General features: G+C 42.2%; 1 protein-coding gene across 1 annotated transcript in view; it reads left to right on the plus strand.

The window, feature by feature from the left end:
* The first annotated feature begins 3,028 nt into the window (after positions 1-3,028).
* Positions 3,029-13,619, plus strand: part of LOC100646518 — a 134,541-nt gene continuing 123,950 nt past the window's right edge. The window contains exon 1 of the mRNA XM_003401296.4: positions 3,029-3,403. Within this exon, the coding sequence (XP_003401344.1) occupies positions 3,286-3,403 (118 nt within the window). The 5' untranslated portion in view covers positions 3,029-3,285. The remainder of the gene's footprint in view (positions 3,404-13,619) is intronic.

Raw genomic sequence — 13,619 nt, forward strand, 5'->3', positions numbered from 1 at the left:
AAGTAGAGGAACACTAAGGTTACACTTAGAATTCATATTAAAATAGTTTTAGATTTGTTTAATAAACGATTTCCAAGATCTTCGTCGATATACATTTGCACGCGTCTCGGCACTTTCTTTGTTTCACCATCTTCCATACCACACTGCCAACGAAACAGTTACGTTCGTCTGTTTTTCGAGACGCCGCGCACACACATACTCCTACATACTCATATTCACTACTACGCGGCCAATTCAGTCTAGCACGCAAAATTATACATATCTCAATAAAAATAAAAAAACAAGTCACATTTCCAAGTTTGATGCCATGTCGAATCCTTTATTTACCTAATGATAACATTCCATATTCTTCGACAATTCTTCTTCCAACTTTCTGGTGAAAAAGAAATGTTTCCAAAATTTCTCTTTATACGTCAACGGCAAGTTAATTAGTTCGATAGCAGGTTGTTTGCTGAAGTATCTAGAATCGAGAACCAGTGGAGCAGAAAGAGAAAGGGAAGGAGAGTGAAAGAGCAAGAGAGCAGGTGCAACGTTCGGTTGAATTACGCTTATAATCGGTGAATGCCGCTCGAATCGAGCTTTGAGTATTAATTCCACGACGGGCTAATCTCCCCCAACTTTTTACGATTCTGTTCGCCGTCGTTATTTTCACTCGACCCGCCCGCTTTTCAAGTGAAAATACCTGCTTCGCGGTTGACGTCGGGCCAATTCGTGTGCCTCTACTTCCGCTCGGATTCACGGTTTTTATTCGCCCACCACCCGCTCACTTGGATCAAAAACCATCCTCTGTGTCGCGTTTTTTCGCTGACGATCAAAGTCTCGTTATGCGAACGGTAATCACATGGTTGAGATCGATTTCTTGGAAAGTATCAAGAAAGATTGCTCACAGCTTGAGTTTAACTTTTGATTTAAGGGCCAGACAGGGAAATGATGGGAAAAAGTTTCGGAAATGTTATAGCGTTGAGAAACGTATAATGATTTGTCGAAATTTCAGAATGCAAAAATCTACTTTCTATAAAATTGTCCAAGAAAAATACATTGCAAGATACAGATGTCAGCCGTGAAATTTCCTTGAGAGGTCTTCAATAAGATCGTAGGTCGCAGGTTGTAATCCAGAACGCCGTGAATGGAAGGACGCGTGTCAAGGTGCGATTTCAACAGTGAAGACGCGCTAATGCCTCGTCTATTTGGCCTGCACGCGTCGATTCAGCTTTGATCCACGAACGTGTCCCGTCATCCTGACTACACGGTTAACACGCCCTGTGCACCTGTAATTTAACTTCCTGTACTCGTGTGCGTGCCACAATCTTCTACATTGATGACGTTTGACACGAATGAAATTCACGGTCACGTTTCGCGACTTCACATCGTAGTTTTATTTCCCTCGAGTAATATGCTTAGCCTGAGATCGTCGCGACCGACGAACGTCTTATTTTACGAAGATAAAGTCAAGAGCTAAATGAGAAACACTTTTACTCCTACGAAACCGTAAAATTCGTTTCAAAGAATGAAGCGTCCCATCCGAAAATGAAGTGAAATGCCTGTATACATGAAACTCCTATAAAAGTTGTGCATAAAAATTTCTTGAAACTTTTATTACGTTGTAGGATTGATGTGATGAAAAAGAATCTTTAACAACCTCTTAAAATTTACAAATTCAATATATATAACAAAAGAAGAACAAAAATAGAGAATTCAATAAAATAAATGAACAGAAAGAAACATTCTATATAAATTGCTCTTAATAGATCAGCATCGATTAAATACTTAGCACCATGATCAAGAGTTTAAAATTCTCTTATTGTCCGCAATAAATAATTCTCGATATCTTCGAACATTAGAACAGTAAAACACTAGGGGTCTGTCCTTGATTTAAGAAATCCATCGTAAAATCTCAGACCTCGCTCGAATCCCTTCAGCCCCTTTCGTCGAACTATTTGTACTCCTTGGAGTTCGCTCGAATTTCCATGTAGCCGATAACCTTTAGGGGTGCGAGGAAGCATGGGGGTAGATCGCTATCAGTGGAACGGGCCGATCGTCGGCTCGACTAACGAGCGAATCGTCGTGCCTGGAACGTCGTCACGCGACCTTCCTCCCCATCCTCTATATTGCCAACCCCTTTTCTTAAACGTATGCATGACTCTCGACCGAATCGGCCCTGTTAACATATAAATTGCCGCTTAACGGCGAGACAATCAGTCGCCGTGGAAGCCATGGCGCGAAGGTGACGATGGTCGGTTAAAGAGAAAAGATATCCAAAGACGAGAGAGTTTGAGTCACGTGACGAACGAGCAAAGGAGACGAAGACGGATCGTCGAAGAGGAGAACGAATAAACGTGGAGGGGGGAAGGGTTGAAACAACCGACAGACAGAGCCCGAACAACGAGAGGGACAAGCGTCTGGAAGCGGTAGGACAAGAAGAGAAATAACAAGCGGAGGAGGGTAGCTCGGGGGTTGGGATTCAATTCAATTTCCTAAGAATCTCTTTAGTGTTTGAGATACAGCCAGCGAAAGGATGCGCGCCAGCCTGAAGGGGACGAAGACAGAAAGGTAGGACTAACTAAGAAGCGGCGAAAAAGAAGGGGTGAAAACGAACTGAAAAGAGACGAACTGCCCTCTCTCCTACAGGTCCACGGTAACGAAACACAGGTAAAACGAGATAGAATCGTCGAAAATTCAATGGTAGAAAGAAACAACTGTGGAAGAGCGCAGAAAGAGGGGTGGCCACAGAGAGCGTGCGGAGGGTGAGAGCGTGTTGATATCGAGGGCGACGAAGAGGCGGATAGCGTACAGCGGGGTGAACGATGGCGCAAAGATAGAAGAAGAAGGAAGAAACCGAAAAGAGAAACTATCTTCCTTCTCTTTTCAATCTTCGTTGCTGAAATAGTGGAAGCGAGAAGAGGCAGCGAGGAAGGGTGACTAAGTGACCTAGGGTGCCAGGAGCGCAGGGGAGTAAGGATTCTGTGCGCGGGCGCGAGGCTGGCGCAAACTCTTCGTGCAGCATCCCTCGTCAGTTGCAAGTCAGGAACTGTCGCGTCCGCGTGGCGTGTGAGTGGCGAGAACGTCCGAGCGCGCGCGCGCCCCTCAGTGTCGCGGTGTATTTTTGTGCACGGATTTCTTCAGATTTCTGACAGTAACGTAGCCAACTGTTTGCGGAAACAGAAACCACGGAGTCAGAGTCGAGTGGGCCCGATGACATTTGCCCGCGCGGCTCGCGTCCCTTGACACTGTTCGCCACGTTGCAATAACGGAGAACGGAAGTCGCGGAGAACATCCACATTGCCGATGATCGTCGTTCGAGGATCTACGAGCGCTACCAGGATCCCCAGAATGGATAAAGACGTTCGACGAAAGTGCGGGAAAGTGCGACGTGCCCTGTTCCAGCTGCTGCTGATAGTGGGGGGTAAGTTTCTTGGGGGGGAAACCATTCGAGCATCGACGAGATTTTAACGAGACCAGTCAGTGACGAATTCTAAACGAAATGTACATGCAATGGATTTGACAACGATTCTCGATGGTCCCTGTAAGGAAAGTTCAATTTGAGCAAGTTGAAAGAGAAAAGTTAAAAACTATGCACGACCAAAAGGGGTAAATAACCCTTGGTTCGAAGTTGATCCTCGTCTAGAAGAAGCAACGCCGATTCTCGAAGTTGCGTTTGCAGATTTGGTTCAACCCCATCGTTCCACAAGCAGAATCTGCTGATGCAGCAAAGAGCAAGGATTACTCGCGATCCTTCCCGAAAATGGGGGTAGTTTAACGTGGTTCAACAGCCTGCCAGCAATTGCATCGTTACCGTGACTTTTGTCCGCTCTTCCAAGACTTTACTAGGATTTCGAGTTTATGCTCCTTGGAACAATTAATGCCAATAATGGTAACATTATCTAACCGGTGGTATTTAAAATTCTTCGATTAACTTTTGCTTTTATTCTTCGCCTTTTAATCTAATTCTTTAGTTTTTCTTAACATAGCAATTTTGCCCTTCGAGGAACATATTCTATTCAACAGACATTTATAGTCCAATCTCTTTTATTGTCCCTTTGCAATCTGGAAAAATCCCTCGAATATTTCCTCCAATTCGCTTTTAATACACCATATCTTTGGGCATCTCGAATGTTGACCGAATTTTTTGTACATTTTTATCGGATTTCTCTGGTTTTAACGGTATTCACTAGCCAGCAGTTGGTTTGCAGAATTTTCTGAACCAGTTCCTATTCGATCCATGGCTTTTCCAGTCGACTGATTCGAGTCTCGAGAACGAGACTGGATACGTACCTAGACAAATCGCGACGAACACGCGCCGGAATGTACACACACGCCGATTCTCGAGACTCTTTCTACATGTAGACGAGTTTCCAAACACTCGTCTCGCGAAAGTTCGATATTGAAATTCAGTCCTGTCGCTTGCTTACTCGATGGAATGTAAATAATATTTCTCGCGACCGAACCGCGATTTCTCTCCGTGTCATTTTTATGGAGAATGGATGACTCGACGCTTCTTTCAAGGATGACGACCAGGATCGAAAATCGTTTACTGTATGTTTAAAGTTCGATTTTATGAGATCGATATGGAACAATATGAACCATATCTTTTTGTAGCTTCTAGAGATTCTCCACATTGTTCTTCTCGTGTCGTTTCATTTTTGCAATTTCAATTTTATGCAAATGACTTTATAAAGATAATTAAATATCTTTAGTATCGTGTTTGAAAGCTTTCGTGGTTGTGAATTTATTTGATCAACGCTAACTTCCGGATTATCATAATATATATAACAGATTATTTTATAATATAGATAATACATGTATAACACTTCGTTAATTTCAATCTGCTAATCGTGTCAGTCTTTGTCTTTATTCTGTCACTTCCTTAACCCAGGTCAGGTTGTTAGAATGTGAAAGGTGACGAGATTGAATAAATCCACGCTCCCCTGTTCCAACACGGAAACACACAACAACGACGTGTTTTATGCTTTCCTCGAACTTCTCTCAATGAAGAAATTGCTCTTTTCTCTGCCTTATCTATGCATACACCGTCGATGCTCCGATTCGTTCGACGTTCACTCCGAAGGAAAGCATAGACTTTAGATAGAGCACTTTGACTTTAATCTGGTAATTGCGGTTTCGCGTTGTCCCCATTGTCTCTTCTTTTATTTACAACTCTCTCGTTTCCTCCTCGTGGTTTTTCCAATTTCTTGTTGTCGTTCTTGCGAACAAAAGAAAGAATGGAAGATGAACGTAGAACGTAGAAACAGAGCTGTGCACGCGATACTCTTATTTCGTTTTCGGGGAGAAGCGATCCAACGTTCCTCAGCGCGAACGGAAGGCTGGCCCGGTTGTTTAAGAGGAAACTTCCCGAGTAAATTCTTAATTCAACGTGGCTGCGCGAGGCGCGCGTCTCGCCCGAGATCCCCGCTGTTCTAATTCAATTTCCCCGTTTTCTCCTTCGCCGTCACGCTCGAAAACGAACCGTCTCGAGCCGTGTGGAACGGAGAATCTAATTCGCCGATTGTGCAACCTCTTCGTGGATCCTTCGAAAGGATTGCTTCGAACGGGTCACGGTTTTCTGGTTATAAAATAAAAGCATTCTTTCATAGGCACTCGTTTTGATGGATTCTCATACCTCTCTTTTCTTCTTCTTTTCTTTTTATAAAAGTCACGCTGAATTATATCGGTGAAATTGATTGGATTTTGATGCGAAATTTTTTGAAATTTCTTTCGTATCGAGCGTGACTGATTTGAGATTTCTGACACTACATACAGTTAAATAGGATTTCTTGGTAGCAATTGACGGGATGATGTGGAACGTTTGAGTAAAAGATCTACGGGACATTTTACAGACGATGTTTGCGTTACCCGTAAAAACGCAATAAACGACGTGGACGCGTTGCAAATGCAAAGCCATAAATAGCGTACCCACGACCATTAACTTTGCCATTCGGTGTTTGCTATTTGGCCAGAAATGATATTCATTTATTTCCGAACATAGAAATACAAATGGCTATGTACTGCTCATAAAGAGAGCAGATTTTTCTAATCTATCTATGTACGGTATATTTCAAAAGTGAAATATTTTTCATTCCAATTCATTCTAAATCCCTATTCGTCCAATCAATTAGTATTATGAAATAATAAAATTCTACAAAATAAATTTGAATTTATATCCTTAATAAAAATTCTCCCCATAAATCTGTGAGAATTCAACACAGTGAACAAAGGATCATGGAACAATTCATTCGATTTTGTCGGAAACGTCTGCTGTCGAATTGTTCTTCATTGTTCTCCATTTCGACAAGCGTCTGCAGAGACGACAGTAAACGAAATTTCTTAATCTAACGACGTCAATTCGAAGCTGCTAATTGCATCCGGCCGTTGGCCCCGGGTCCAAGCTTTCTTATTACTGCATTTGTCGCGAACAGGCCAAAGTTGGTTCGCGCCTCTGCTCAGCCAATTATTCTGAATTACTTGATCGAATTATCCGCTCGTCGGTTACATCGTTTAACGAGCCGCGCGACGAGAGCTCTGCGGTCGAAACGCCGACAACGAATTAATCGTCTTAGCGCGTGAACTTTCAACAATCCCGGTGCTTATAAATCGTCGATCTCTAGTCATAGATTATTAATTGAAAATAGATTATGGTAAGTAGAAATCGAGCTAATATATCGGAGGTTGATGACGATGCAGGGACGTTAACGGAGAAGAAAATTTGGAGAGGAAAATTTTATTTTTTCCTACGACAAAATTAAGGCTCGAATTGTTTTAGTTCGTAGCGAAAAATTCTGTGGAAACGTTTCTTCGTGGCAGATAATGAAAATTGTATGGAACGACTGAAAATAAAATTGAAAATTAAACGCCGGATAATACCAAAATCATACATACTATAAATGAAGATACTATTAATAGTGCCAATTATATCGTCACAAATCCACGCTATAAAAGTGATACGAAATACTTAAAACATCAACTTAATTCGAAAACATCAAGATTTTAATACCTTGTGATTCGGGATCCCCATTTCGCATCTATCCTTCTCCATACCGCAAACAGAGCTTCTAAGATTCCGGCATAGCCTACACAGGAAGGGTTGTACTTCTCCTAACAAAGGTCAGAACTCGGTAGGCAGTGCGGTTTCTCTAGCGGAAACCGCGGAACTGGAGCACCGGGGTTAATGACCAGCTCGACGATATCGGAAATCTGGCAAGGAGAAGGAGAAAATCTGTTAGCGGACGTGGCCTAGTAATAATCATCCGGCAAGCGAGATGCATTGATTGCTAGGTTCGTGTACTTGATTCAGAGACTCGAGTGTCCACAAGCGGAAGGTCTATTCTACCGTCTTTTCGAGTCGTCTAGGATCAAACGATGGCGCGGTCACGAACGCGAAAGTAGACCAGGCGAAAGATTTGCTGGGAGCCATAGGGTATTCAGGATGCGCCTTCGTCGACGATACATTGTTTCCTTTTTGATTTCTCTTCCTTTATCTGTCTTCTTTCTATCTGCGCCTCTCTTCTTTCTTTTTCGTCTTCGTCGCTCCTTCGCTTTGAAATCGGAGCACGAAGGATGCAGAAACGAAGAACGAGGGGTGGAAAGTGGTAGGTCGGTATTCGCACAGTTCGAAGACCTCATCGACTTCCACCCCCTTTTTCCGATTGTTCCACTCTCTCGTGTTTCAACGGTTGGTTCGTCATCTATCTGCTTTTGCTCTGTTCTCCCTCGGAAGAAGTCTTTCTACGTCGGTCTCGTTCGACGCACTAGGAAACGAGCAAGGATTCCCAGAGGCACGCTGGCCTCGGACATTCGATCCTGCTTGCTGGTTTCACGGGAAACACGGATGAAGAAGAACGAGAGAAGAACGTAAGAGTGGGCAGAGAAAACCGACTCGGAGTTGGTTTTATTTCGTTTTCAACGGGTCGAACGATGTCTCCTTTTAGCGATTCTTTCATCTTCCGACCGTTTTGTAAACCCTTCGTGCTCCGTACCCGTTGTACGTGTCCGGAATTCCTTCGTTCCCATCCCCCTTTCAACCCTCTCACCCTTATCGGTCTGTACGAACGAAAGACGAGCTCCTTTCGAGGCTCGAGTTTTATCGCTCAGACTACTCGGTCGCTCGATGATTCATCGAGGACCAGATTTGCATATTCTACCCCGTTCCTTCGTTTCCCCGTGGTAGAACGTTCGAAGGATAGTCCGCGGATGACTATATTAAGTCAGCGACGCGTTGATTAATCACCTACCCCTTGGTTTGCCTAGAGATATGATGTTTCCAGGTCGAGGCTCACGTTCAAGCCGAACCTTGCGACCGGGTTTCGTTAATTAACGAGCCTCTGTACAACCCGGACGCTGATTAAGGGTAAAAACTGTACAAATTAGAAGCCTCTCTGATAATTACTAACCGCATCGACAAAACGAAATGGCCAAAGATTCTTGAAGCGAGACCCGCTAATTCGTCTAGATTTCGTCGCCTATTACCGTGATTTTTACGCGATTCTGTAGAATCGACCGTAGAATACTTCTCTTTTGAATAATAAATTTTGAGAGAAAAAGATAAATAAATATATAAAACGCAATTACATCGTTTCTGTTGTGTTCTTCTATTTTTCTTTCCCTGACATTCCTCGTACGAAGCTTGTCTCGCGCATTGACATTTCCATCGGTTACGAGACTCGCATGAATATTCAAGACGGGTGCAAGCTGCATCCAAGGAGAATGCGCCTTTCCGATGCAGTATGCAAACATAATACCATCGTACCCTGCCAGTGTCCTTCTTTCCCTAGCATTGCTCTCCTGGGAATTTAGGATTATTCTCTGTCCGATATCCCGACGTCTGATCTAATCTCAACGATCTTCCAACAATTCCATTTTCATCTTCATCTACACGCTTAATGATATACCGTGTCCTTCGGTTCGTTTATAGCAGTAGTCTGACCAGAGATCATCCTATTTTACTAGCTTGTTTCTCTACAACAATTTCCAGAGTATGTGTACAGCCGTGTTGTCTGACCAGTTGTCGTCTTGTTCTACTTGATCGTTCATACCATAGTTCTGTACTACTTGCTTGTTATTTTACGTTGATCGTAGATTTTATACAGAACCCAGAGTTAGTGTCTGTTCTGTGATACTCTGCAACTACTTGCTGGTTACTCCACAGTTACTTCTATGTAGGTTTCATGTTGAATTACTGTCCGACCATTGATTGCCCTATACTACTTAGTGGTTATTCTACGATAACTTTTACGAGATCGTGTATAGGATTATTATCTGATCAGCAATCGCTTTATTCTACTTGCTGTTTACTTCACAGTCGCTTCCACGCACCGCTCGAAGAGCAATAAATAATGTTAGTGATAGTAAAGCGTCGATAAATGTTAACTTGAAGCAATCAAACATTTCTAGAAATTAACTTAATCAACGCCAACGATCTACCGTTTTTCTATCCATTTCTGTAGCCACTTCGCGCTCATTTTAACCGAAGCGCGGTGACACGCAAGGGACAAAAGATCAAAGAGTCAAATTTTTGATTTTTTATAAATACCAGAAGATATAGTATATTCTCGAAAGGAACTTCATACAAAATTACATCAATTAGTAAAGTAATTTCGAGGTAAAGAAGTTTAGCAGTACAGAAGTAGTAGCACTGTAAAATCGTCGAAAACTAATTCGAAATTGTGAAAAGGTGAAACAAAACGGATATAAAATACGAGAATTAGGTGGAGGGACCATCGAAAGCCGCATACAAACCAACGGAAGGTAACGAACGAGAAATAGGCCGATAACGAGACCCGATCGAGGTATTGTACGACGAAAGGTGGAAGGGAAGGGGTAGTATCGTCGACGATGGTACCGGGGTGTTTCCTTTACTGCGTTACTAGTCCGGAATCGGAGCTCGTTACGAGCCCTCCTCAGGGCAAGGACGAGATTTTCATTGTAATAGAGGGAGAAACGATCGCGGATTTTACTCGTTTCTTTATTCATCGCTCGCAAATTGTTCACCTCGGCTAGTAGAGTCGTGGCCGCGAGCAGAAGAGGAAGAAGGCAAACTGGAGACTAACGAAGAAGTCAATTAGTTTGTTACACCAGTCGTGTACGATTTTATACCAATCGGAGTGAAGGAATTGCCACCCCATTTCGCTTCTTCTGGTTTGCTTTGAAATTTTAGGATCGTTGAGGGAAAATTTAATTTACAGGAGAACGTTTCCTTGTCTATGACAGACATTTTATTAAAGAATTCGATATTGTTGGGAACTGTTATCTATTAATGGAACTCGTTTCGCAATTAGGTTACGTTTTAATTGTATCTTTTTGTTGTCTTACAATAAAAGGGCACGTTTCTTTTTTCCTCATTTAACGCGAGTTTCCCAGTATGTTGTATCTATGAATTATTCCACTGCTTGGTAATAACTCGACACAAGGTATACAAGCAAAGATTTTATTTCAGAAGAAAAGAATCGATGGAAGAATTTCGGTAAAATTCTCTTGCTTCTTCTAAGTGGAACAATTTGCCGAAGCTTCGTCAACTGAAAAGAGAGCTAGTTTACTCGAACTGAGCAAACGAGGTGTCCGGGGTGTCACGATTTTCAACAAAGTTCTGGTATCAGAGGTTCTTTTCCTGGTATAGTCGTGCGAACGAACTAGGTTGCTTATCGATAGACACGTGTATATCACAGCTCGTTTTAAGAAACGAATGCCAGTCGCGTGCGTCGAAAAGGAACCGATTCTCCTTCCTATCATCGATCGATTCGTAAACATCCCTCTACCTATCTTCTACCAACAAGCATGTTTCGTTCTGTCCTTTTTGAATGATTTCTTACCAGGACGAAACGAAAAAATCACAACTATGCGGATTGTCCTTTGATTATGGAAAAAATATTGCCTCTAGATCAAGAAAGTTAATTTCTCTCGAATGTTTTATCGAAATACCGCAAGGGTTTCTTTCGGAACGAAAGAACAATTCGATGGATCTCACTAAAATTTTTAACGGCTCGTAAATTTATCGATGGAATTCAAATTTTAACGGCTTAAAGGTCGCTATAAAACGCGACGTTGCGTATCGGAAGTCACGAATAGCACAAACCAATTTTCCCTCTATTTCGTTCCACTCTGTTCGCGATACGATCGTTTCGCGAAAATTCATTCTAACGGAGTACGTAGAAGACGAGAGACAGACGTACGTGACGATTTTTCGGAAACGTCGTTCGCAAACAATTCGATGGAAATCAAAGCGAACATTTCTACAAGACAAAGAAAGGAAAATAGAAAAAGAGAGAATAGGTCTACGTGACAATTTTTTAAACGTTCCACGGTAGAACAACCCTCGAGAGAGTAAACAGCTTGCCCACTCCTCTCCAAGAGCGAGAATTCCGCGGAATTTGCAAAAACTCGACGCGAGGAAGCTTTGCGTTTCCTATGCCAGTCGAGTCCATCTATCATGGCCTGTATGAATTCCTGTAACGTTCCCTGGTTTCGCATACACGTTTCTAAAACTACCCTCCAGCGGCGTATATTTTAAAAATGGTAAATCGCTGCACTCGTTCACGATGATGGCTTGCGACGCCTAAGAAGCTTCCGTGCGCTCGAGTCTCGTCCTTCCTGCGTTTTGTTTGTTATATACCGATCGCTTGCTCGACGTTCGATTTCGTAGGATGACTGGTTTCCAAGTACCACGAGCAACCCTCTTTCCACGTCTGATCTTGATTTGTCGCCATTCGGTCGCGTAGTACGTGCAGAAGCACACAATCCGATCTGGCCGCTAGGCCGATAACAGGAGGCGAAGAGACGCGAATAAATTTGTAGACAAGCTTACAAACCCTTCGTATATAGGGTGTTAAATACTTTGGAGGGGGTGAATCAGGTGTGTAGATTTTCTATCGCGGCTTAAAGCTTATTAGAGAGTGCATTATCGTCGATCTACCGCATTCGTGCAACTGAGAAGATTTTATAAGAGAAATGGGAGCAAGGGTGTTCCTTTTCCTTATTTTATAGGAGGAGTTTTCAATTTTGGAGAACGGGAATTCGAATTTTTTCACGGAGAGGGTTGACCGACACGAATAGCGTTTTCCAATTTCAGAAGGTGCCAATTCAAATTTTCTGGAAAAGAGATTTCATCGACAGGGAATTTTCTAGCTGCTGTAGAAGGAAATTTGAACTTTTTTGTAGCAAGTGGTAATCAATGAACGATGTGTTTGTACTTTCTGAAGGGTGAAATTCGAATTTTCCGCGGAGAGGATTGATCGATGAATGATGCTTTTTCATTTTTGAAAGCGGAAATTCGAATTTTTTCCACGCAGAAGATTAATCGATAAAAGTGATGATAACGTTTTCGTTACTCGCTTGACACGTCCCAAGAGCGAAAACGAGGACAGGCTACATAAATAAGAAACAATTTAGAAATTCGAAACACCATAATTCAGATGCCAGCTAATTTTCTAGCGAGCAAAGGTAGTGCTCATTACGCTAATGAGACTTCCATACCGTATTCCTTCTTACAGATATTTATACTACAGAGACTGTATATCTCTAGAAAACATAAATTTCCTACGACAATCTGCCTCGTTCTTTCTATTCGTTCTTTCTATAATTACTTTTGAATTTCTACGAATAATTGCATACAGTTTAAACCGATTAATTTCATACGCAATTACCCATATCAAATATATTAATTTTTCTTTATTCCTTCTTTATCCGTAATATCGCAACTCTTCCACGGTATCCACAGATCTGTTCCAAGTACTAACTACGGTAAGTTCATCTCTTTGGGCAATCGTAGGAAAAACAGAACTGGGAACGAGTCCAATTAAAGTTCTAGCAAGTCCCTCGCTAATTATCAACATAACGAAGCGAAGCGAGTTGCCTCTTTTTTCCCTTCTATTAAATCGAGCCAGTGTACGATTCGACTTTAATGTAAAACCCATCTTATCCTCTTCTCCATGTTTCAATATGTCGCTCCGAATTAAGGATCGACGCGATTCTCTCCGCAATCTGCTCGCTTGTTTACCGTCACGCGTTTTGCGGATGCCTTCGGTGTTCCACGATTCCGATTCGACCAGAAGTGTTGAGCAAAGACGACGTCGACGTTCGTTTCTATTTGTTCCGTCGACTCATGGGCGACGCGCTGGAGAAACGGGAACCTGTTTAAACCGGAACCTTCTCCAAGTTTTACCGGAAAATGCTTCTGTCGACTGTGTTTCGTTTCTCTCAAGGTTGGATTAAAAATGTACTCTTTTCGAAGAAGAAAGACAAACTAAAGAAAAAAGAGTAAAAAAAGGATAGAGTCGGATGTCAATGGTTGATAAATTACAAAGTTAAAAGTATAACGATCAAGAAATGTTGTTCGTTCGTCGAAGCGGTCCGATCGTTACCAATTGAACGAATATTTCTTGAACGAAACACTAACCGCTTTTTTACGTTATCCGAATTACAGACGGTTGATCAATCAATTCGCTTTTTCGATAACATGGTGAACGGTGTATTTTGAATTTTTCTAATTTTGCGAACGCGGCCATTAGGTGGTCGACGGTTTAAAGAGAGGAGTGTTTCGTAATTAATTAACGGTCACCGGTTTGCGTATGATTCAAGCAGTGTCGGAACTCAATTAAAGCGAATTATTCATTCATTATCCAGCGTGTTTCCTA

This window comes from Bombus terrestris, chromosome 15 (assembly GCF_910591885.1).
Source record: "Bombus terrestris chromosome 15, iyBomTerr1.2, whole genome shotgun sequence".
Classification (NCBI taxonomy): domain Eukaryota; kingdom Metazoa; phylum Arthropoda; class Insecta; order Hymenoptera; family Apidae; genus Bombus; species Bombus terrestris.